This window comes from Microcebus murinus, chromosome 4 (assembly GCF_040939455.1).
Source record: "Microcebus murinus isolate Inina chromosome 4, M.murinus_Inina_mat1.0, whole genome shotgun sequence".
Lineage (NCBI taxonomy): Eukaryota > Metazoa > Chordata > Mammalia > Primates > Cheirogaleidae > Microcebus > Microcebus murinus.
Genome location: NC_134107.1, coordinates 87504002 through 87529718, shown reverse-complemented (window position 1 = coordinate 87529718; position 25717 = coordinate 87504002). Strand labels below are relative to the sequence as shown.

At 36.0% G+C, this 25717-nt stretch overlaps 1 protein-coding gene across 3 annotated transcripts in view; it reads right to left on the bottom strand.

Annotated features, from left to right (window-relative positions):
- ELMOD1 (ELMO domain containing 1) overlaps positions 1 to 25717 on the bottom strand; it is a 62116-nt gene that overhangs the window by 9269 nt on the left and 27130 nt on the right. The window contains exons 3-10 of one of the 3 annotated variants that reach the window (XM_012773718.3): positions 17196 to 17341; positions 17046 to 17074; positions 15824 to 15921; positions 12352 to 12481; positions 6659 to 6792; positions 3845 to 3913; positions 3335 to 3358; positions 362 to 412 (exon numbers count right to left, since the gene is read on the bottom strand). In XM_012773718.3, the coding sequence (XP_012629172.2) occupies positions 362 to 412; positions 3335 to 3358; positions 3845 to 3913; positions 6659 to 6792; positions 12352 to 12481; positions 15824 to 15921; positions 17046 to 17074; positions 17196 to 17341 (681 nt within the window). Of the gene's footprint in view, positions 1 to 361; positions 413 to 3334; positions 3359 to 3844; positions 3914 to 6658; positions 6793 to 12351; positions 12482 to 15823; positions 15922 to 17045; positions 17075 to 17195; positions 17380 to 25717 lie in introns of all 3 variants that reach the window. The other 2 variants (XM_076002478.1, XM_012773719.3) reach the window with 2 other exon arrangements.

Below are 25717 nucleotides of genomic sequence, written 5' to 3'. Positions count from 1 at the left end.
ATGAAATGGAGCATTGTAAAAAAAAATGTCTAAAGTAAATTTTTATCCAGTAGCCCAACACTTGATAGAAATCCTTAAAAGAAAACTACCAAATACAATTCTAAACAATTTCTAAAAATCATTTTCATACAATTACAACTTTCTACCTTGTCAGTTGGTCACAGGCAAAGTAATATCACATAATCAAACAGATGAATCCAAAAACATATAAAAGAATATTTTTAAAAATACAAGTGGATTATATATTTCCATCAAGACAAGTGGAATTTCATCCTTTTTGTCCTTCACGGTCCTTTTAGGACATTTTTGCTCTGGTTCTAGGTCAGATTGATAATCTTTACATAGGAGATCCCATACTCACCCAATTGCTTTATCCATCCTTTTCTTTTCCCATTCTGCTTTGCTGAATTTGCTGAATAGATGAATGAATGAATAAGTAAATAAGATTTAATCTCTAATTGGTACTTTTCTTGTTTAATGCTTATGTTAAAACTGTTAATTATATGCAGAGACTTCTGTAATTCAGTTATCCAACACTAATCAACTTAAATGCTATCGACCTTAAAAGCCACAACACAATTTATATGGAGCTCAGAAATGGAATTATTTAAGGTCATGCTATTTACCCACTATTCACCTTTGTACAGCCGTGGAAGACAGCCCTGAAGGGCCAAACATTAACATACTCTCTTACGCTATCATTAATTGTCAAACATCTCCTCCATGAAACCTTACCTGGCATCTCTCTCTCCTCTAACTAAATGTTACCTCACCATCTCATGAGTCCCCACTGCATTCTGTTTGGCTTTATCTCATAGCATTTATCCTACTCAGCCTTTTTTGTGATGTCTGGTACACAGCAGGTGCCAAATAAATGACTGAGTCAGTAAAAGAAAGAAAAGAAGCAAGGAAGCAAGGGGGGAGGAAGGAAGGAAGGAGGGAAGAAAGGAAGGAAAGGAGGGAAGGAGAGAAGAAGGATGGAAGGGTGAGAAGAAGGAAGGGTTTATAGGTTTTAAAAATTATGTTGCAACAAGTACTATGGTATTTCTTTGGGCTAAGTTGATTCAGCTAAGCCATAGCAGCTACACTTTAATCTGTTTTATAATTTGAGCTTCTGAATAAAACTGAAGAAAATGTTCTATCATGGAGCATTCTGGAAATACTGCCTCACATCCTATTACTTGGTGTACTCACACATCTGCCCCATTCCCCTTCACACTGCCAACTCTTGTAGGCAGGAACCATGTTCCACTCTTCTTTGTGTCTGATACAACTTTCATTCAGTGTTTTAACCCTAAAAACTGTTGTTAGCATGTGAACTAAATACAATTTAAAACAAGAGTTAAAATGCACACTTAGTTTCCATATAAGTAGGAGAAAGGAGAGTTCTCTAAAATATGCAGCAAGCACTACAAAACACACACATAGTACATACAACACACAACCACAAAAACATCATGCAAAATTGATATTTAGCTATGTGTACTTTCTGCTCTGCAAATGACTGGCTATAATTCAAAGTAATTGCTTTTAATTCATGTTAAAAGATGCCACTTGTTTTAAAGTGTAACTTTTAGACAAAAAACAGTCAGCTAAAGAGCTATCAGGAGATTTTTACCTTAAAAGACTCATAGCCAAACTAAAACGAGTGATGTGTGAAATTTAAGAAATTGTATATGTACGAATATATACGTATCTATTTTCTCTTCAACAAAGCTTTATTAATACATAATGTCTCTATATTTGTTAAATTAAATCTCTATCTGCACTGGAAATATAAGAAAAGGCCAAATGACCTCCACTCATTTGATTACTTCTAAGAGATCCTGGCCCCAACAGATTGGGTGTCTCTCTTTGGGAAGAAACAAACAAACGTAAAAAACAACAGTCAAAATTTCTCCTCTTACACTTGAATCTACTTTTATCCCTCGAGTTACTCTAGGACTTGAGAGATGGCTATTTGCAAGAGGAGTAAAGCATCATGTTTGCAGGAGGACATGCATGAAAGAGCTTTCTTTAGTATATCTCCCGATTGATCACCTGAAATATTCAAGACTTTACAGGGCCTTATGTTGATATCGTAATTGATCAGTATATATTCCTTTCAGACATTGGTAAAGAAGAACTAGAACTTTCAAAACACTCTGATTTGTATTCCGTGACATTTACCATCAATTTGGAGTAATCAATACACAAACTTTATTCAATTTTATTGTTGCTTGAGGGATAAAGCCCAGTAATTTCATCTACATGACTACACACACATGTGCACACACAGAGATTCTAATTTCTTCTAAAATGAGAATAGTTGCATAAACCCTCAATGCCTCCTCTCTCTCATATCTGACACAGGAGATACAACCACAAGGTCTTTCTTTGAGAATGACTCATAGACAAAATTAATTCCCCTCCAATGGTTAATCAAAAATATTTTAAACTTATTGTCACTTTCCAAGGACCATGGAGGCTTCGTGTCTTCTGGCTGATGTTCCTCTAGGAAATGCCACCTGACAGGCACACAGACTCCCAGCCAATTTTAATTAGAGGGATTTCAGAGTCTCTATGTTACAGAAATATGCAATTCAGAAGATGTAGTTCAAAAAGATTAAAATAGCTTGATTTTAACCATGTAATATAACAAGAAAGAGATAAGCGATTTAAATGTTTTTCTTAAAGTAAATAAAAGAAAATGAATTTTTAATCTTATAAAAGATTATAAATGTAAATTTGGGAAAGGTAATACGACTTAATGAAACTTAAAAGAACCCAAGTCAACCTATTCCTGAATTTTGAGGATATTATGATAACATTGTGAATGTATTTGGTAAATATCACTAACAACTACAACAACTACCCTACCATCATACTGAGGATAAAAAAGTGATATGCAACTATGATTGCAAAATAGTGGAACTCATAAGAGGAGTGACTAATACACACACATACTAACTACTATTTATAATAATCAAATTAGAAATATATTAATAGAAGAGCAAATTTGCTCTGGGCAACAAAATAAAATGCCCCTCTTTGGGGGTAGATGGACTCAAAGCAAGTGTGGTGAGATGTTCTGCCTTTAGGTGAGTCTTCAAAACGTTTCTCCAACCAGATTCAATCATGGTTGTAGAAAGGCTCTTGGACATTTTCTGCCAGATTAGGCTAATCTGGTTTTCACTAAAACATAGCCCAAATACAATTACCTATAACAGATGAAAAGTTGAGAAACATTGTCTCTTTGAAAATTTTTCATAAATGCATATTTCTTTTAAAAATTCTTGCCCATACTTATTCTAAAATAAAAGCAATAAAACACAAAAGCAAAGAAAAAAAATACCTTATTTCTTCTTTAGTGATATCCCTTTATGTAATCAGTTAAAGAAAAAATGTAGAAAGGTAAACAAAAATGCAAATAATTTAGAATCTAGAATTTTACTTAAAAAAAAAAAGAGCCCCAACAATTCCAGATTTTCTCAGTTGGTTCCTGACTTCAGGCCTTCCCTTCTCCCTCACATTACCCCACCCTGCCCCCTTGTCTCTGCACTCTTTCTCCTAGACCCTGCCCCTCTTCTGTGCCCACCTCCTCTATCTTCCTAAACACTAGTGACATTTTCAGTCCCTTTAAATACATAGCTCACTTGAATGGTGCCACTCTGCATCCTAAATCCTACTGTAAGTACCTGAAGTTTTAACCCTCCTCTTGAGCACAAGGGCTTATCTGAAAGAGCTTTAAGCCTCACTTCCGGTGAGTCAACTTTCTAGAGAATCTCAACAGATCCATCAAAAAGATGAAGTTAATTTTACCTAATCTGTAAAGCCTAATCTGTCTTTTATTTTCAACAATTACCTGCATTTTGGATGAAGAGAGTCAGAGAGGACCTGCTGAGCTGCTGTAGCATCCCTTTCCGCAAAATACCTGCAGTCGGAGGGAAAGAAAATCATAACTCCATCCCTGCTGAATATCTTCATTTTAATCCAATTTGAGGCCACTTTGGATACCAGCAGAAGATTATCACTTGTTCTAGCTCTTTCAGAGAATGTACTATTTTTTGTAATAGAATTTTCCAAATATAATGACATGGTAGGGTAGATTTGAAAGTCACATAGATTGAGAAATGTGTCCAGTAGATTTGAAAAGTCATTATGAGTTTTGCCGTTCCCCAGAGAGCCAAGGACTCTATCATTAAGAAGGGTTACAGGTGAGCGGGCAGGGGAGCTCAGTATTTGGCAGGCGGGAGGGAGCCTGGATGACGGGACATAGTGGGGCCATGGCAGCCAAAGGGCAGAGTGGGGAGAGACTCAGGAGATGAGAGAGGATGTTTTCCAAATGCATTTTTCTTGGAGAGTATCCACTGGGTATCTGAATTCTGGATGAATGAAAATATCTAATGGAACTTACATATGTTAAAAAAAATTCTATTCTAGGGGGAAAGGGGTAGTAAAGTCTTCTAATAAGTATAAAACACTACATACCCTCAAAAATAATTCATAAAAAGTGCTTCATAGGGACAATTATGAAACTACAGCATGTGTTATTTAATTATATGTACATATTTCCTGCAAAGGTCTGAAGGGTAAAACAAGCTATTGAATTTCCTCTCAGAAAAATGTCAAACCAAAATCAGCAATTTTAATGCACACGTCCATGATGGTTAATGAAACTGAGTGTCTTTTCATATTTTTGTTGGTCATCTGGGTTTCTCCTTTTATGTCTCCTCTGTTCATATTTCTTAGTTAAGTATATCCGAAAATGTCCTCAAATAAAGACAAATGACCTTATGGAGAATAACATACTGAATGTAGATCCTTTATCATTTAGGTGACTGTCAGTCTTGTCTCGTTTCACTTTGTTTAGGGTGGCTTATCTTACACGGTGTTCAACTTTAATGTGAGAAATTTATTGATTCTTCTTTTTCAGTTGATGCTTTTTCTACTTGTATCTTTAAGAGATCCCTTCTTACTCTGATATCTTAAAGATTTTCTCCTAAAAGTTGGAAAGTTTTTGACTTTCAACTTGTGAACTGAGATGAGGCAGAGATTTAATTCTTTTTTTCCTAAATGGGAGGCCAATTGTCCCAGTTCCAGTTATTTAAAACAGTGACATTTATTCACTTATTTTAACACTATCTTTGTCATTAAGATTTACTTTCTATTCATTCACATTACAAGATAATGTAGCACTTAAAACATTCTATAAAAGAATGGGTAATTATTAAACTTCTTAAATTTAAAATAAAGGGAAGATGGGGGTGGGGAATTGGGTGTCACCAAAAATGACTGAGTAAGACTTAATTTCTTTTAAAAATACATCACTATCTTCACTAATAGGGTGGTGTCAAAGGACATAGCTGGGACAGGATTCCTTTCGGCTCAAAAAATAATGACTATAAATGGCTGAATTTAAGCATGAAAAAAATAATGAGCACAATTAGTTGAATCACAATGAGCATATAAAATGCAGGTGTTAAACAGTATTTAAAAATAGATAAAGCAAAATATATTTTTTGATCACTAACAAGGGAACTAGGGCACCAACTCCTTACCCTGTGAACTGGCAACCAAATAGAAAAATTGAGCATTTGTCTTGCTTGCATTTTAGAGAAACAAATAACAATAGTTGGTTGATAAAGGAAACTTAGTCTTTACAGAATTCCAGGCAACAATTATGAGAAGAATAACAGAGTTAGAAAAGCACTTTTTGAACAATTAATTGGTTCAGTCAAGATCATGGAAGGAGGAAAGGCTGGTGGGGGACCTTACAGTGGAGCCATCAGGCTGTGGTCCTTCTGATCCATCTTAGCACAGAGCTGAGAGTGGCAGGACATGGTAGACCTCCCGCTGTGATGTCACATTGAATTCCATCAAGCCTTTCCAAAACCTCTAATCTTCCAGGAAATACAGGAAATGGGTACAAGGGCAAACAGACAAATCCAGACCATGGGACATTTTACAGGACAACTGACCTGGAATTGTCTACAAGTTAATGACACCAGGTGGCGAGAGACAGAGGGGTAGAGACTACTCCAATTATAAAAGACCTGAGGGACATATTATCTAAGTGCAATACGTAGATCTTATAGGGAACTGCATTAGAACAAAACAGCTATAAAAAGACATTTTTGAGAGAACTGGGAAATTTGGATATGGGCGGGATGTAGATGACACTAAGGAATCACTGTTAATTTTGTTAGGTGTGAAAGTGGCATTGTGATTAATGTAAATAATATTGATTTTTGTAGAACTACGTATTGAAATATGAGGGGTGACGTGAAAGTGTAGGATTTTAATTAACACTCTTCTGCTAAAAAAATAATGTTGCAAGAATTTGAAAACCTTGACTATTATTGAATCTGGGTGATCAATATAAGGAGGTTCTTTACAATCTTCCCTCTGTTTTTGTATATGTTTGAAATTTTTCATAATAAAATTTTTTTAAAATGTATTTGAGATTTGCTTTGAAAAATCCATGAAGTCTGCTGAAATAGAAGGAAAGTAGTAGAAACTTTTAAAATTTTATGAACCTGAATTACCTCTCAGGGGACTTGAATGCTTTCTTGGGTTCCTCTGGGAAGTAGCTTTTGAAACTAATGAATAACTCAACTTTGCCATTTCAATATGAGGAACATCATGTTAACACTCAGCTATTCTTCATTTTACTTACTGCAAATTGTACAGTCCCAGAAGCCCCATTCCTCGAAAGTCTGTTTTAGGATCATCACCTTGGAAACCAATTTCACACCACTGCTTAGAAATCCGAGATTCCAGTGGAGTATCTGGCTTCAAGAATTTCCATAACTGAAGACAAAAAAGAAAATTATCTTGTTGATACATGCATACAAATACCATTTCCTATTGGTTCAGATTTTGTAAACTACATTATTAGGAGGAGCTTTGCAAAGCTGAATATATGCAAATACATTACAATTAAAGATGTGATCATCTTTCAATTATCTCTGACAGTAGTTCTCAAAGTATGGTCTGAAGACTGCCTGGAGGTACCCAAAGGCTTTTCAAATGGTCTGAGAGGAAAAAAAATAGCCAAAACCCAAAAAACTATTTCATAATAAAGTAAGAGGTTATTTGTCTTTTCACTCTCATCTTCTCATGAGTGCACAGTGGAATTTTTCCGGAGGTTGCGTGACATGTCATGGTGTCACTGTTCGCTCTAAAAGCAATGGCAGGTGTACTTAATAGTTTACTGTTTTAAATCTTTCTGTTTTAATTTTTAATTGGAAATGAGATAGATAGATGGGTAGAAAGACAATCTCCCACAAATAAAGCTCTTTGGTGCTTTTTAAAATATTTAAGAGTATAGAGGGAAGGGGAGAACAGGAAAAATTTTGAGCCCACCCATTATTCAAATCCTCAAAAAATGCTTTTCTAGTGTTTTATCAAAACTTCTAGCATCATTGTTAACAAAAAGAAAAGTGGACTGACTTGGGTTCCATTTCTTAGGTCTTGCCTATGACAGGAGTAAGAGTAACCATCATCATGGAGGTGGAGAAAGAAATGTCAATCATGTTCAGGAATAAACTTCAAAATATATTATCATCTTTAAGAGTTACCTAAAAGAATTTCAGTTAAAATCATTTATATATTAATGGACAAATAGAAATAAATCTAAACTTTATGCTCCTGACTGCTTAATAAACTAGTTCTATTCTCCTAAGTTTTCTGTAGAAAGATTCAGCACAGAGAGAGAGATTGAGACCCACAGTTGTATAAATATGTACTGCTCAAACTTAATTCTGACAGAGTTGGGCAGGAGAACAAATTTACTTTTAGACTATTAATATTGGACATTATATCTTCTTTATAGACAGAGTATAAATACAAATGTAAAATTTCCTTATTATTGTTAACGTTATTATACTTATTACTATTTCATAAATAATGCAATTTCTGAACTGCTTATTCTATTCTATTTTACATGGATTTTAAAGCTTAAACATTCAAATATCTTGCTTTATATTGAGTTGTCATGTATCTGATGTAGTATGAAACATAATGTTCAATGACAGAAAACATTAACGAATAAAAAGATATAAATAATTTTACTAATGTTATTTTAGACACTAATCTAAAATTACTTCTTATTCACAATATACAATATGTTATGTTAGTGCCACTATAAGTAAATTCAATTTACCTAAAGAGAGAGAGAAAAGCTTCAGAGGAAAGAAAGTAAATCTATCATGCTTGAAAGCAAAATATAAAACATGGGCATATAAAATCTCTTTTTATGTAATCCATACAAGAATGTGTCAGGGCTCTGCATTCATCAAAACAGAAAATGTCTGCATTTATTAGAAGAGACGAGATTATGAGAGACCAAGCAATCATCATCAAGAAAAGAGCTTTTTTAAAAAAAATCCTTTAGGAACTGACTTGGTTATTGCCACCATGGAGGGAAAGAAAGGAAACAAAATGTAAAGCTCATCACATCCATTTGAATAATAATCTGAAGTAATCTCAGGTCCCTGCACAATTAAAAATTATCTGGTTTCATCAAGGGAGTAGGGCAAAATGGCAAAAGTAGGCATTTCATTGTAGGTTCTGAACCTTACCATTAGGTGAATGCTTAGTTTGGGAGAGTAAAAAGTTTGAACAATAAAGTGCTTTGAAAGAAATTTCATGGATCATAACAGACTAGACTAAATGGCTAAAAGTATTCTCAATTAAGTGGTTAAACCTATTTTGGAAGATGGAAGCCCATTATGCTAAAATACTTTTATGCAGTACAATTACGTGTATATTTCCTATGTGTGGAGGGGGGACCACCTTGAGCTATTTTGACTCTTTTCTGGTAGGCTCTTCCTTGAAAAAATAAGGCAGGGTGCTCTGAGGGGTGAGGTCATTTCTTGCACTGGGAAGCCGACTTTAAGTCTGAGCTAAGGTGTGGGCCTCTGGTGGGGGCTTTGAGGAATCCAGTCACCTAAGACTGTGCTACTGGGAGAAGTTACTACAGAGCCACCTGCCAAGCACAGGAGAGCAGGGGCTAGGAAGAGTGATTCTTGTGGCAGTGGACAAGCTTCAGATGTGGAGGCTGCACTCTGAGTCAGACTAGCAGCCATCGTGGTCTGTTCTCTCTTGCTGAACTCTCTTCTCTCAGAACTGAGTCTTTATGCAGGTTTATTTGAGTAACCTCCACCTTGTCTTAGGCCTGCTGCAGGACAGAAAGGGCAAAGCCATTCATCCACTCTCAAGCCGGAGAGTTCAAGGAAAGCAGCTTACCATGGAGACCAAAACACTCTCTCTTCCCGTCAGGAGGGGGCCTTTTAATTCTGAGTTATGTTTTCAATGAAGCGCATGAATCCACTTAAAATTTGGCCTTCATTATTAATTTGGTCAAAATACTTTTAATAGAAATGTCTGTTTGGAATAATTCATATGGATAGTACAATATGAATATAGTAATATTATTCAATTTCATCCCAGCCTATGTTCAAATAATCATAAGATCCATATTTGTTTTATACTTTAGGACTCTCACTGATAATGCTCTTCTACACTTACAGAGCAAAGCACTTAACGTGGCAATACTGTAGATTAACTGAGTTTATAAACCAAGGGTCAGTGCACTTTGTAAAGGACCAGCTGATAAATATTTAGGCCTTGTGAGCCATATGGTCTCAGCTGTAACTGCTTAACTTTGCCTTTGTAGAAGGATAGGAGTCATTGAGTGTACATAAATGAATGTGTATGGCTGTGTTACAGTCAAATATTACTTGTAAAAAAGTGAGTGGCAGGCCAAATTTGGCTCATAGGTCTTAGCTTGCTGACTCTTGCTCTAAACAATTTTGTGAAATAAGTAACTTCATTTACAGAGTATTATTACCCATTTTAAAGATGAAGTCTAAGCTCAGGCAGTTAAACACAAACCATGGGTCAGCCCTGGAAATACACATGTGAGCAAGATATGGTTTCTCTCTCAAGACATAGTGCAGTGGTTAAGAGTCCTTTCTGGCAGGGAACACTGGCTTATGCCTGTAATCCTAGCACTATGGGAGGCCAAGGCAAGAGGATCAGGATCACTTGAGGTCAGGAATTTGATACCAGCCTGAGCAAGAGCAAGACTCCATCTCTACTAAAAACAGAAAAATTAGCTGGGTGTGGTGGCACATGCCTATAGTCCCAGATACTCAGGAGGCTGAGGCAGGAGGATCACTTGAGCCCAGGAGTTGGAGGTTGCAGTGAGCTATGATGATGGGCAACAAAGCAAGACCCTATCTCAAAAAAATGGGGGAGGATAATACCAGTATATCATATAAGGGTATGTATGGTGGCAATTAAATGAAATAATTCTGTAAAACACTTACTGTAATGATTGGGACATAATAAACACATTGGGACATAATAAACACTCAACGAATGTTTTACTATTATTGATTTTATTATCATACTTGCATACTTAGTGATTTTTGTGGATGCAGAATGTGTCCCAATTAGATTGCAAGCCACTGGAGGGCAGAAAAGATGCCTTTTCTCAAAGTGCCTAACTTAGTAGTGGACAGTCCTGGCTTTATAATTTACTAGAGGTGTGAATCAGAGCCTGAGCTAAAATATTTGTACCTTTCTCACCTCTAAAATAAAGACAACAATCATTACCTTGTCTACCTCATATAGCTGTGACAATCAAAATGATAAAACATACATAATCAAACCATAACCACAGATAAAAGTCATATCATAAAAGTTCTTGACATGTAGCTAGTGAACTACATTCATGCATTTCCCCATATTTAATGAAAACCTATTATGTGCCACTGCACATACATAACAGCCAGGCACTTGTATGTCATTGATTCTGGTGGCACCTCAGCTAGTCTAATGAATTATTCAGGTGCTTCTGATCAGTCTATTAATTATACCACTTCTTTTTTTTTTTTTTTTTTAGAGATGAGGTCTCACTCTGTTGTTCAGGCTGGAGTACAGTGGTATGATCATAGCTTACTACAGCCTCCAACTCCTGAGTTCAAGTGATTTCCCTGGGCTCAAGTGATCCCAAGTAGCTGACACTATAGGTGTGTGACACCAAATTTTTGTAGCAATGAGGTCTCTCTATGTTGTCCAGGCTGGTTTCAAACCCTGGCTTCAAGTGATCCTCCTGCTCTGGCCACCCAAGTAGCTGGGATTACAGTGTGAGCCACTACCCCTGGGCCTCTTCTTTGTTTCATTCACTTCTTATTGCCCATCAGTAGGTCATTTTGTTGAATTCACTACCTCCATCAGAAAATGGTCAAGACAAAAAAAGGTAACAAGAGGAGATGAAACTCAGCCAGTAGGTTAGCTAAAATTCAGCAGGGGAGAGAGGGAAGAAGAAAAACTATTGCCAAGAATGAGGCTTCTTTAATTTTTAATGATTCACATCAGACCCAGCACTAATTAGCAGAGACAAATGAGTCATCCACTTAAATACTTACATAGACAAAAACATATATTCCTTAACACAAAAACACAATAGGATGCATTTTTTAAATTATGTCTCTGTTGATATTTTTCACTAAAATAAAATTAAGGCAGCTAAACAAATTTTTTCTTCCAATTTTGTTACTGCCTTTTTGAATTCCAGGAAAGGGTAAGGAAGCATTCTTAATTCTAAAAAGCATCTATTTTCAGAATTGAATTTGTAAAACATTTCAGATAAATATGTAGTTCTAAAGGTTGGTCTTAATTTTTTTTTTTTTTTTTGGTCTTAGTTACTTCAACTCATAATTTAGTGTTTTGAGCAAAGGTTATATTGATGTTTTATAATACACCATCAGATCCTATAAGATTTTTAAGATTTGGCTTTGACAGCCAGAAGTATTTATAACTTCACATTATTTTTCCAACAGCTCTAATATGCCAAATATAATCCTTTACCTCCTCTTCTAACACACTCCAAGTTACATGAATAAATAATCAGCATGAAGATCTTGGGTAATTTCCCAAGAGGGCTATTGGTGAAGCAGAAATCAACTTTATCTTCTTTGATGTGTATTAAAAGTCATAAATGAAAATCCCAGGTCACTCTTTGACAAATGCTCTTTCTCCTAGTGGCTTTCAACACATGTGAAACAATTTAAACTTGGGCCAAATGGGAGAGCCCTCAGAGATCACCTCTGCTGCTTTCTCAGATTCTAAAAGAAAACTACCTTCAAAACTTAACTTTTTCATGTGAATTTTCTGATGAAAAATTTACCTCCAACATCCCAATCAGCAAGAAAACTCGGCCTTATCAACCATGTCCCGTGCCTGTGTCTGATTCATCTTTGTCCTCCCAATGTCCAGAGCAGTGCCTGGCACATGGCAGGTGCTTGGGCGAATGTTAGCTGACTTAAGTGAAGGACTGAAGTAATTTCAAGGACTAACCTTCAGAAGCATTTCTTCATGCTGCGGATTATCAGAATCGTAGGGCTCTCTGCGCAGTTTTTCCACATCGGCAATAAGGTTTCTGTACCCGACGATCTGCAGAAGGCAAGCCTGCAGAGAGATGCCCAGCCTAAGGTGTTTGAAATGAGAAGAAACACACGTGAGGAGAACCAAAACATGGACTTCTGACATTTGTTCACCTGATGTATGCACGACAGAACTTTTCGTATTAATATATTTAGGAAATTGCTCAAATGTGATCTATTTGATAGCGGCCTGATTCTTCTGAAACCACACATGGACAGGTGTACAACCTGGCTAAAATTTATCTTGAATCCTGGCTTTTTCTTAAGGTAAATTGCAACAGTGTGGCTTACAAAACAAGATATCTCTGTATGCAGGTGACTTGAAAGCAAGACGTAGAAAATATAGGTGACAATGGGTTCTTAAGGATCATTTAGCCACCCCCCGCCCCCAAAATGGGCATATCAGAATCACTCTAGAGATTCTGAGAAGGAGAGAAAAATAGTCCTCAGGGGCTTCAAGGGAACAAAATTTCCAAAATAAAATGAAATGAAACAAAATAACAACAACAAAAATATCTCTACTTGTGGGAGTACCCCTGACAGTTGTTTCAAGAGAAACAACTTTGTAAGATTTCCCACTACATTCCAATCAGTCTAGTTGTCTGAACACTTTTTCTTATGCTGAAAGAAAATCTGCTTTTCTTATTACCAAGTGGTTCAAATTCTGTCCTCTAAGCAAATTTATTTCCACCTTCCCCCAGCAATGCCTACTTATTTTAAGATAGTGATTCTTTCTTCTGGTCTCATCTCTAGGGTTAAAAAAATTCCCAATTCCTTCAATTCTCTCTCGTGGGACATGCTTCACAATCTTGCTCAGCCTGCTCTGAATGTACGTTGTTTGATTAACAGTCCCTTTAAAATACATCACTAGGACAGAAAATATTCTGGCAATCATAACACACAGAGAATCATTACTTCCTGTGACCAGAGACTGTTTTTCTTTCCTACAACCTATAAGGTAAGATAGAATCTTTTTAAGAAGTTGAATAACATTACAAGTTTATTAAACAGTGACTAATCACAAGATCCTTTTTCCATATAAACTATATATTATTAATAAATCTAAAGGTAGTACTTCATGTTTATTTATTCTGGCTTTATTTATTTATTTATAGACATGTATTTTTCTATGGTTCAAAAATGATCCAACATTGGCAATTTCATATGATACTGTCCCATATGAACTGTTCCTAGTTCACTCGCTGACTTTGAACATTTTTGTTGTAGTGGTGCTGGTTATAATTACAACAACAGTGACATCATCTTATTTTGGGGGGGTAAATGAGATGCACAGAAGTTAAATCTAAAGTTGAGGGCTATGGGTCTTAGGATTGTATTCCTACTCCAAACATAGAGTGTCAGACAACCTAGGAATACTAATCTTTAATAAAATTGTCTGTTCAATTAAATAGCCTTTATATTACTTATTATCATATCACCAGAAAATAAATCAGATATTTAAATAAGGAAAAGGGCACAGTGGCACTGGTCACCCAGAAAATCAATGCAGGACTGAGAAGAGAGTTAATTTCCAGGGAAAGGAGAGAATGGAAGAAATAAAAGAGGCAGGAACAAGGAAAGCCAATTAAATTTTTTTCCATAGTAAGTTTTAGTATCCCCACAAGCAGCACTTTAATAAATGTAATGAAAACAAAGTGAGGTTAATAGTAGTAAAAGTTTAGTAAGTTATAAAATGTTTCCTCCATCCCTAACCTCCTATTTCCATGTTTTGGCAGAAAAGCATTTTAACTTTTTTTTTTTATATATATCAGATTTTGTCAATGTCAGTCTGGAAGAAAAGGCACTAGAATCCACACTGAGATGGAAAACAAAACAAAATGAAACAAAAAACACTACAGATTGAGTATCCCGTATCTAAAATTCTTGGGACCAGAAGTGTTTTGGACTTCGGAATATTTGCACATAGGTAATGAGATATCTTGGGGATGGGACCCAAGTTTAAATACAAAATTCATTTCACTTTCATATATGCCTTAAACACATAGCTTGAAGGTAATTTTATACAATGTTTTTAATAATAGATGCAACCTATCACATGAAGCCAGGTGTGGAATTTTCCACTTGAGGCATTTCAGATTTTGGACTTTGGATTTTCAGATTAGGGAGGCCCAACGGGTACCTATAAGGGTTTTTCTCTTTTTTCCAAATGATATCAAAAGAATGGATGAGAAAGAAATGCTTTTGAATGCAACTTATATAACTTTCATAGAACAGACATAGAAAAGATTTGCTATTTAATCTAATCCAATCTCTAAATATGATTATAAAACTAATATATCCCTCATGCTCAGTTATAGTCTTAAATTTTTGGTGCAACCAAATTTATAATGAACTGCCTTCTTATCACCTTCCCAGAGTAATAAAATATATGTCAGGTTTCAAAAAGACATTTACTCCATAAGTGAATCAAATTTTAACGGCTGAATAAGGGAAAGGCAGCTAATTAGCTAAAGTGGCTGCAGAAGAATGGTATTGAGACCAGATGAAAATGGAGTTTTTCTGTAATGATCCCCTGGATAGCTAGTACTTAAAATCCCTCCAAGAGATAAACTTATGTGAAGTGTGCTCTGAAATTCTCTTCAATTGCAGCCCCTGTCTTTGGTAATTAAAATCCTTTCTCAGCGGTAACATCTGAAGTTATCAGGTATGAACATCTAAAAGACAGTTTGATTGTTATCAACCTGAAACTGTCTCTAAATATATCTGCCTTTGGAATTTATTCTACCTAATATCCTTAGCCCGAAATTTTACTGAAAAATTGCTGCACCCCGTGGAAAATATAAAGCTAATTTTAAATGTCACGTACATTGCCAAATGCATTTTAATACTTCCAAGATGAAAGGAATAAATTATAAAGTTCTAAAGCCTTCATGTAAAAACCATCTCTCCCTCCCACACGTCTGTCTTCTTGACAAGCAGGTAGGAACTGTCTCCAAGATTATCAGCCTGTCATGAAGGAATATTCATGAAGGAACTGAAGGACTATTCTAGATGGAGCGGTATCAGCTCAGGCACATTTACAATTTGAACATTTACTGCTAATGTAAAACATAGGCATTGAACAGAGTGATCGGTGATGAATGGGCTTGCTTTATCTCATCTTTCACTAATGGGGCACCCATCACATTTCTGACATTCATTGCATCTCAGAAGCACAAGCATAAACCACAAAAGAAGCATACAGTTGCTGTCATTTACAAACACGAAAAAGGCACCTTTTTTCTTTATTATCCATCTGAAAGTCAAAACATTGCATATGATTATTTTAGGGAAGGAGGGAAGGAGAAGAGGGAGAGAGAGAAACACTAAATGTGTGGCCATGTGACTTGTGTTCTATATTTCTGACATAAGAAACATATTCTTACTGTGGATTTATGTCGGGGTTAATTTTTTTCAGTTCCATGATGTCTTCTATAGTTTTTTCAATAGCATCAAAGTGAACACTCACTGAAGTCTGCAACAGCTGAAAAACATGTTTCGATCAGTTCCCTTTTCATTAACACCAGGGGCTTGATCTGTGCTGTGACAGAGGCTTTAAGTATTTATTTAAGCTTCTATATGAAGATATAAGCTAAAAGCAAAAATTGACTTACTATACTTGAATTTCAACAAATTTGATGTTTTTACAATTGGAGTGTGATTTCCTGATTGGGGTAGTGCAATTTTCCTGATTACCTTTATTAGGAAAATGCATAAAATTTGGGGGGTTTTGTTTTTATAATTTTCATCTGTTTCAAGATACTTAGATTGAAATGTGGTATCTTTCCTCAGCTGACATAGTTTCCATTGTTAATGGGCATTATGTTTTTGATTAAAGAGTGAAGCACATGGGGGAGATAGTTATAAGGATGCCAAAATTAAACAATAAGATAAAATTATTAAGAATCTTGACCGGGAGTGGTGGCTTATGCCTGTAATCTCAGCACTTTGGGAGGCTGAGGTGGGAGGACTGTTGGAGGTCAAGAGTTTGAGACCGTCCTGGGCAACATAGTGAGATCTCCTCTCCTCCATCCCCACAAAAAAGGGGAAAAGATTAGCCCAGTGTGGTGGCGTGTACCTATAGTCTTAGTTACTTGGGAGGCTGAGGCAGGAGTGAGCTATGATCACTCCACTGCACTCCAAGCTGCCTGGGTGATAGAGTGAGACTCTGTCTCTAAAAAACAAAAAATCTTGAAAAAGAAAACAGGTTTTCTCTGTACTATGAAAGCTAGCATAGTGGCTTCTTCGATTTTACTGGAAGCTCTTGAGTATAATGTTAAATGATTTGGATATAGAGGAAATACTGGAGAGTTAATACCATTTCTATTTCAAGGAATATTTACTTTATGATTGGAAGATGTATAAAAGAGGGTTAATTTGAGAATAAAGTAATAAGCACTTCACAAATCTGCCTAGAAATTCACACATAGTAGCTGTTCTCGTGTAAAAGGTACAGTAATTTGTAATGGGCAAATGATTTTTTCAGATGAAAGTTTACATTTGTTTTCATAGCCAATGGTATATTTTTCTTAAAATTTTTACTTTTTATAGAAGAGGTAAGCCTCCAAATGAAAAGTTGCTGAAAAATAAAGAAATAATTTTACTTACCTTACTTTTGGAATCCTTTAGTGACGTTTCTGTTAAAGCAGTAACAAAAACAGTTATTCTTTAGAAATTGTTTACAATCACCACACTGAAATATAACATTGCATCCTTAATCCCAACCCTATTTTACTTATGTCTTGGTTTCATGCTTACCGATTTTCATGGTTCTAGAAGCTCCAGGCTTGGTGTTGTAACAGATCCGCTGCAGTTCACATCTTCCAGTGAGCTTCCGCATTACAAATTTCAGGCAGCGCCACAAAAATTTACAGTAAAAATACAGGCAGACCTGGATCAACATTCTGTGAAAAACAAAAGACAGCACCCTTCCAATAGAACTCTGGAAGAGAAGAGAGAGCAGCCACCACCAGCAAGGAAAGAAGCCCAGAAGAAAATTAGCCATTAGACTTCTGGATTTGCAAACGTGTGTTTCTAATCCCATATTACTTATTTGCAGGAGTTCAATTTACTATGATGTCAAAGCAACTCCAGAATGCCATATTCTAGTAAATTTGATAGATTTATATTACCTCAGAATTATTTATATTACCAACAAAGTGAGGGTGAAGCATTGAAATCCTTTATTTTCCCACCTTGGCCTAAGAACATTTTGGAAATAAATCAGCACCTTGAAACACACAGTCCTTTAACACTGCTAGTATTTTAGGAGTTATCTTTCCCTTAGACATGGGGGAAGAGTGTGCTCTCCTCTGGTCTCCATAAACAGCCTGGCAGCTTGCCCTAGTTCACTTCCAGCCCTTGGACACTGTTGTCCTCCTTGAGGACTTGCTTGTGTGGCCTCCTGCCTCTTCTGCTGACCAATCCTAACACTCCTTGCACTTGCCTCATCAATTCACTGAACAAGCACTGCTGACCTTTGAATCTCTTATAGGTAACAACCTTCTGTAATTTAAATTTTTCAAAAACTCTACCTCTTGAGAAGTTTGTTTTTGGCTATTGCTAAAGAAAGTTTTCCTTACTGCACGCCCTACCTCACTCCAATAATATGGCAACGAACTATGAAGTATATTGTCACCAGTCATGTGCTTATTCACATATCTCTGGCACATGTAAATCTGTCTTTTATGATGACTTTGAATGTTTGAAATATGAGTGCCTACTGCTTCATGGCACTGTTCAGAATCTCATAATGACTCAAGCTTTAGAGGTAAAGAGGACCTTATCCAGGAACTTACATAATCAACCTACCTTCTCTTCATACTGTGCATTCCTGAAGGCAGAATTATTTATATTACCTCCTATTAGGGTAATTTCTTTCTTTTTCTTTTCTTTCCTTTTTTTTTTTTCTAAGACAAAATCTTGCTCTATTGCCTAGGCTAGAGTGCAGTGAAATCATGATAGTTCGTTGCAACCTCAAACTCCTGAGCTCAAGTGATCCCTCTGTCTCAGTTATCTTATTAGTTGGGACTATTCAGCACACGCCACCACAACTGGCTGATTTTTCTATTTTTTTGTAGAGATGAGGTCTCACTACGTTGCCTAGGCTGGTCTTGAACTCCCGTCCTTAAGTGATCCTCCTGCCTCAGCCTCCCAAAGTGCTAGGATTACAGGTGTGAGCTACCATGCCTGGCCTATTAGTGCAATGTCCAAAAGATGAGTTTTTTTTATTCTCAAAAGTTCACTAATTCTTTCCAGCTCTAAAATAAGGTGATCTATGATTATTCAGATAAATCATAGTAGTTAATTAATAATAGCCTCAACAATGTGATCCATCCCTGAAAATGAACCAACACCTTGGCTGTGTTCCTTTGCTCAAATTGCTCTGGTTCCATATCTTAGAACCAGATAACATAACAGCCTTGTGTTAAAAATGAAAATCCATAACAGCCTTGTGTTAAAAATGAAAATTCTAACAGGCTGACTTGTATAAAGGCATGGGGTCTATATCTTATAATAAATACAAAGGAAATGAAAAGAAACAGTACAAACAACCAAGCTGCTATATTGAGATAACACAATGGAATACTTTGCAAGCAATAAAATATCCTAGATGTCCTAGGATATCTCATAACATGAAAATGTCCAGGATATGTTTAACAAGTAAAAAAAGTTAGAAAGGAATATGTATGGAATTATCTACTTTTCCTTTAAAAAATAAAACAAAAAATTTTAATAGTAATCTATAAAGCAGGATACACAACAAAAATGTTAACAGTGGTATCACTGTGTAATAAAATTATTAAAATTTTTATTTTATTTTTTGATTAAGTATATTTTTCTATAATAAATATATATTTTATATAAGAAAAAATGAAAGTTATAACAAAAATTAAAATGTTTAAAGTGATCACCAAAAGCCATTACAAATGTGCATATAAAATTTCTATTTGTAGTCAGTATAAAATCAACCAGATTGTGCTGAAAGACAAAAAATGGATTTACTATTATATATTGTAAAGCTTAACATTCAACTGTTCTAGTCAAATATGTTCTAAGATCTGTTAGGATTTAGGTTAACAGCTTCCAAAAGAAAAATAATCCTAAAAATAAATTTAGTGGAACATTTTAATTAGACAAGTGAGAAGATTTATAAAACCTCAACTTGCTCTCTTGGAAAGTTTTTCATTTTCCAAATACTGAATAGCTATGCCAGAGAAAACAATTGAGCAATATCTTTGTTAACTGGTCCCCAGCCAAGTGGTAATGATATTAGTTTCTGGGAGGCATTATTCCAATTATTAAGGCAAGGCTAAAAGCTCTCCATGATATTTATTTCATGTGTAATTTTCAGTGAAGTGGGCCTCACGTGTGGGCTCACACCTTCAGTGAAGCCACCTTTTGAGTCTGCATGAGAACTCTAGCACAGGTGAAAACTCATGATAGTCCGGTTCCTGTAGTACTAAGTCTTCCTGGAGCAGAAGTTTCTGATGATTGTTTATAGAGTATCTTTGTGTTCTCCCTACTTAAGTTACAAGGCACCAATCATACTATAGCTTCAATTAAGCTACAGAACATTTTCCCTGTGACCTATCAGGACTATACAATAATGTGGCTTGAGACCTAGAAGTGTCATCCTGGGTGGCAGGAAAGTGTCCACCAGTAGAGTGACCTACAGCCCAACTGTAATTTCTCCCACCGGCCTCTATGCTTATGAGAAAAATGCCTGTGTTACTGTTTTGCATCAAGACAAACTTACATAAAAGGAAAGAAAAGACATCACATTCTGTTTGCTTTTATCTTTTATCTTTTTTTTTTTTAACTCCCCTGAGGATGCTCACACTGTCAAAGGCATGAAACCCAGTAGAATCCACAGCAGGGTTAAGGATGAAGCATGGCTTCTTAGGGCTCACCATTCTGTGAAGTGTATCACATCCCCCTCACATAATCATATGAACAATATCACAAATCAGGAAAGAGGAACGCCTATTTCAATTATGAAATGACATCGATATACTGCTTACCCTTTCACAATAGGCCAATAGAAACTGATAATGCTATTATTATCCAAGGTATATTTATAATATTTTAATCCAAGATATATTTTAAATTTTTTCCTTATTTTTCTAATGGGCCAATATGCCCACAAATATTTCATTAAATAGTCTAGCTTGCTATGCTGGATACTATCATTTTTCAATCCAGATCATCAAATCAAACAATGTTTTGAGAGATGTAATTTATTTTGTGTTTAGGTCATAAACCTGGTCCAGGCAAGGCATGGTCGGAGATGGAAACACCTGGAATAATACCCCTTACTTTGGAAGCCCCATTTTAATGACAGAAGCAACATCCAACTTGCTTCCTCATGAAAGAACCAGATCAGCAAAACTCCACATGAGCAACTTGGGATGGCTCTTCACCATCAGATAACTGCCAGGTGATCACTTCTTAAATTATTTCAACCTATTTAAGTCCCTAAATCACGAAGTTTAGGGAAAAAACTTCCAAGGATCAAAAGCAGAACAATAAAAGGATTAAATATTTTGAGAGAATGTTAAATTGGTGTGGCATGTATACCCTGAAAGGGAAGAAATTAAGAAACAGATCTGTAAATGCTCTTGAGCTAACCAGTGGTTGGTTTAGGAAGGAAGGGAAGAGGGAAGGCAGGATGAAACGGTATCTCTGTTTCTTATTTGAGTTTAAGGACTTTTGGATTCATTGTATCTTTTCCTCCTTTTCGTTTCTTTTGTCTTATGTCCTTATATTTCTGAATGCATTTCAAATGTACCTGTGAGACAGATCCCATTTGCTTTTTCTAATCCCATCCTCCCATGCCACACCCTATCCACCATCTGAACCCTATGCTCAAGGGATTTGTACCCTCTGCTCCCTTCCCCCACGCCCCCAGCCTGAATCAGCAAATCAATAAGCTTAGTTTTAATTGGGACAATATTTGCTTTTCTTCTCCCTAACACTAGACTTAGTTTTCTTTGTTCTGATGGAAGAGTCTCAACTCATTACTCAAGAGATGTTAGATTGTGTAGGAAAAGCAATGAAATCTTCAAGACTAGAAGGAGAAAATACTGATCACTACCTCCTCTTTTTAATAACTACATGCATAGGCAGCAGTTTTTTGGGTATGTTTCTGTTTTTTTAATCACAGCTTTTTGATAGTGTTCCAAAAAAAAAAACAATTACTGTAGCTTTCTAAGATGAATGCTTCGCTTAAGCACTGGGAGAATCTGATTCAATAATAAGAGCTACTACACGTGTTCCATTTCCAGTATTTTCTGTTACAGCTATTTATTAATATGCTGTGGAGTGATGTTTATGGCTGAGTTCACAGCAGCGTTCTTCCATAAAGCAATTATGACCACGTTTATTATTTAACATTCATTCTCTTGCTTGAACCAGAATAGCCACCCAATGTAAATTATTCAAAATGGATCATATCTCAGCTACCAAATAAAAGCGAGCTCCTGTCTTGCGACGCTTTGTTAGAGGAATCCATTGGGCAGGAATGAGGCCTCGGAGATGCACCTAGAACCCTGTGGCCCCTTGCCTGCGGGAGAGGGGGGTGTGGGTACCTGTAGAGCCACACTACTCCATCATCTTAAATTTGTGACTCTGGTGTCTTCTTTTAGAACAATAAAAGTGGCTTATTTTGAACAGTTTCAATGAATGTGCTAATGAAACTTAATTCTTGCTTGAAGAAATCCTGTAATAAATAAGAGGTACACCATTGGTGAGGAAAGATACGTACAGAAGTCATCATCGTTCTTGGTTCAAACCACAGTTTCCCAAATGAAATACTTTTCATCTAAATGGCCGTAAAGAAGAGCAAGTTCCTCAATGTTTCCAGCATTTCATGCAGTTGCTCCATTGGAGTTTCTATTCAGGGGCATGGCAATCAGTCTGGAACTAACTTATCAAGAGGTCTTTAGCCTAGTAAATGAGACTATCTGTATAATGAGCTTTCAATCATCTGCAGGCCTCTAGAAAAACAAGAGTATTTCCCCCCACAGAGAGGGGAGCACCCCTGTGCCCAGGCAGCGTGGGGCCCCATGGTCTTTTCCACCATTCTTTTGCTGAAGAGATCACACTGCCTTCCGAAAAGGAAAAATTAAGGGGATTGGTGGGTATATATCTATCACAGGTCGATATTATTCCAAATTCTATTGCTATAGCAAAGGGCAGTCTTTACATTCCAGGGGACTTATGTCTGAGGGCTTAGAGAGCAATAGCTGATTGAAGGATAATTAAAATAAATAAATTAATGGCTTATCCTTTTTCCTTTCAAAGAAAAAGAGGCACAGGTTTCTCTTAATTTATTCATGATATTATTTCAATAGAAAATTTGAAGCTTAAATGTATATACATTTTATAAGATTTATTTTTAAAAATCAGATTTGATTTTTGCTCTTTGGATAATTCTTTTGTGTTATTTGTAAGGGGAAGTGGCAAACACATTATAGTTTGACATTGAAAAAGTATTTAAATATAATCTCAAATATAAACTTTCACTGGTAAATAAAAATATTTTAAAGACAACCAAAATTAAATAAATATATAAGTGAAGGAAAGTCACCAAAAGGTATCATTAATGCTCTATCGTCCATTACACAGGCCTCAAAAATCTTCTATAGGGGATATGGACTGGGCCTGTTATCATTATAGATTTATTACATACATGGAATTCAAAAATCTTAAACAACCAGGTAAGAGGATATTCTCAGTATTGTAAATAAATTAATTTATTAATTAATTAGTGTTAAAGTTAAAGACCCACAGTCACTGAAGAAAAGAGACTTGAAATGAATTGGGTGGAGAAACGAAAAATGATAATCGAAAGGTAGTTTACTGACTTCTTCATGGAACCGAACAAAAATACAAAATGAGATTGGCTGTACTATATAAATGAAAAAAGAGTGGGGATTATGGAGGTAGAAAAAGTGAGCATGGGTCAAAAACTTAATTTCACTGCAAGCGACATGACATCCCTGTCCACAAGCACCTTATAACCTAATAAGGAAAATGACAATAAAAACAAAAGGTTGAAAAACAGTGTGATAATTCCACAAAAGAAAAACGCCTGGGGTGTTAGGAGGCAGAGGCAAGTACTGTCCTCTGAGATTGGACAGGAAAGCCAACTCTTGATTAGCTCACAGGACCAGCAAGGACAGCCTAGAAAAGCAGCATGCCTTATTCACTTCTGAACAAAAGTGAAAATTCTGATAGGTGAATGAAGGAAATTCAAAGTGATACTTTTTGAATGCCCAAGGCTTTCATTCGTCTTGTTCATGCTCTGCAGGAGGAGCTTAACAAAAGTGAAGTGGCCAAAGAGTTGGCCCTGAGAAGCTGAGGTAAGCCCAGGGGCAGGAGAGTTGGGATGCGGGTGACCCAGTTCCCAGAGGATCTCAGATAGCAGCTTGAGGGCAACGGGCAGGCTCTGGAGCGGTCACCTACAGAAAATTGCCTAGAGAAAGATTCAGGTTAACATATTTTAACAAGAGTGTGGAAACAGTTTTTGTTTGTTTTAATGAAGGGAACGAAATAATTTAAAATATATGTGTGTGTAGCGATATACCTGTATTTGTGTGTGTGTATATATCATGTATGTTTTTATATATGTACATACACATACAAACATACATACGTATGTGTATATGTGTCCTAAAAAAGAGAAAACTATGGCTAAGTGAGAGAGGTATTTGGATGCACAAGGCATAACCTTCTCCTTTTCAAAACCTAACTTCTATATCTCAGTCAATGCCTCCAGCAATGCTAATAAAATCCTGGAACAACTACACATTCCTGCACCTTCTGCCCTTCAAAAGCAGTGGGAATTGGTTGGTGCTGAATGGAAAGTCTGACTAAAGCAGTCTGGAAGTTACACACTTTGAGTCTAGTCCCAATTTGTCACTACGAGCTGTGTGACTTGGGACAAGATACTTTGCTTCTTTGCATCTCTGCTTTCTTGTTTGTAAGGTGCAGGGACTGGACTAGATTTCTGGCTTTAAGAGAAGGCAAGACATGTGTTGGAAGGGGAAAAGATTTTTCATCTGATGCTCCCTTCTCTTTGAAGTCCACTTTAAACCAGGCTGAAATGTTACAATGCTCCTGGGTTGTTTTATGCTGTGCTTGCAAAGGTGACCAAGCACTACTCTCAACTTGATCTTTGCAACTCATCTTCTACTTCACTTTAAACACGGTCCATATCCAACATCAGTGCTTGTGGTCTTGGTCATACTTTCTTTGCTTTGTCCACAGCACCTTCTCTACCTCCTGTATCCTCTATCCTTATTTTAAAATACTAAAATCTTAGTCTTCCCATTCGAATATCTGTGTGCCTTTGGATAAGTTACTTCACTTTGCTAAGCTTCCTTGTCCTCCTTGGTAAAATGGGAATATTAAGTCCTACTTTATTACAATTGCTATAAAGAGAAAATAAAAAATAGTATAAATACTAGCATTATTAGCAATAAATGCTTACTAAATGAATCAGTGGACCAAGATGTTAATCAAGTGTGAATGACTTAATCCAATTTATGGTTATTTTTGCTCATTGTAAGCCTTTATTTACCTAATCACAATAGTAAAATCCTTTTTTCCCTCCATTACTTCAAAGCCAGGACATAGGGACAAGTCTGCTGTATTGCTCAGTTTCTCCCACAGAGGTTTGAGCTTGGCAGATATTTTCCTTTCCTCTTTTCTGTATGAGGAAGGAAAATATGCAATGAGATCCATGGCCAAGAAACAGATTGTGAGGCTGGAACAGTTGGAAGTATTTATTTATATGGGATGACTTAAAAAATTCCCTTCATTAGAAATTTTCAAAATTAATCATGTTCTGATGGCTTAAATATAACCTTAGTAACTAAAGCCTAGCAAGGGAAAAGATCTTCAGAATAAATCTTAGGTCTTCTATATTATATACATCAATTGAATGAAAGTGAATAAAATATATTATAAAAACTAAACTCTAAGATTTAGTTCTATTTGGGATTCAGAAAGTACCCTTACTTTTTCTGATCACATGTAGGCACATTTTCTTATTCATTTATCCCATGTTTTCTTTTCATACTGACCAAGCACTAAAGTCAGATTGGATGACTATGGGGTACGTATCCACTATCTCATATCTATTCTCAATTTAAAATACACCCTTTAGCTGGGTGTACTAATCCAGTGGCGTTTATTTTTTTATATCTCATGTAATTTTTAATACACAGTGAATATTTTCTCCATTGTTTTATGCTCTAAATAGTTATAATATA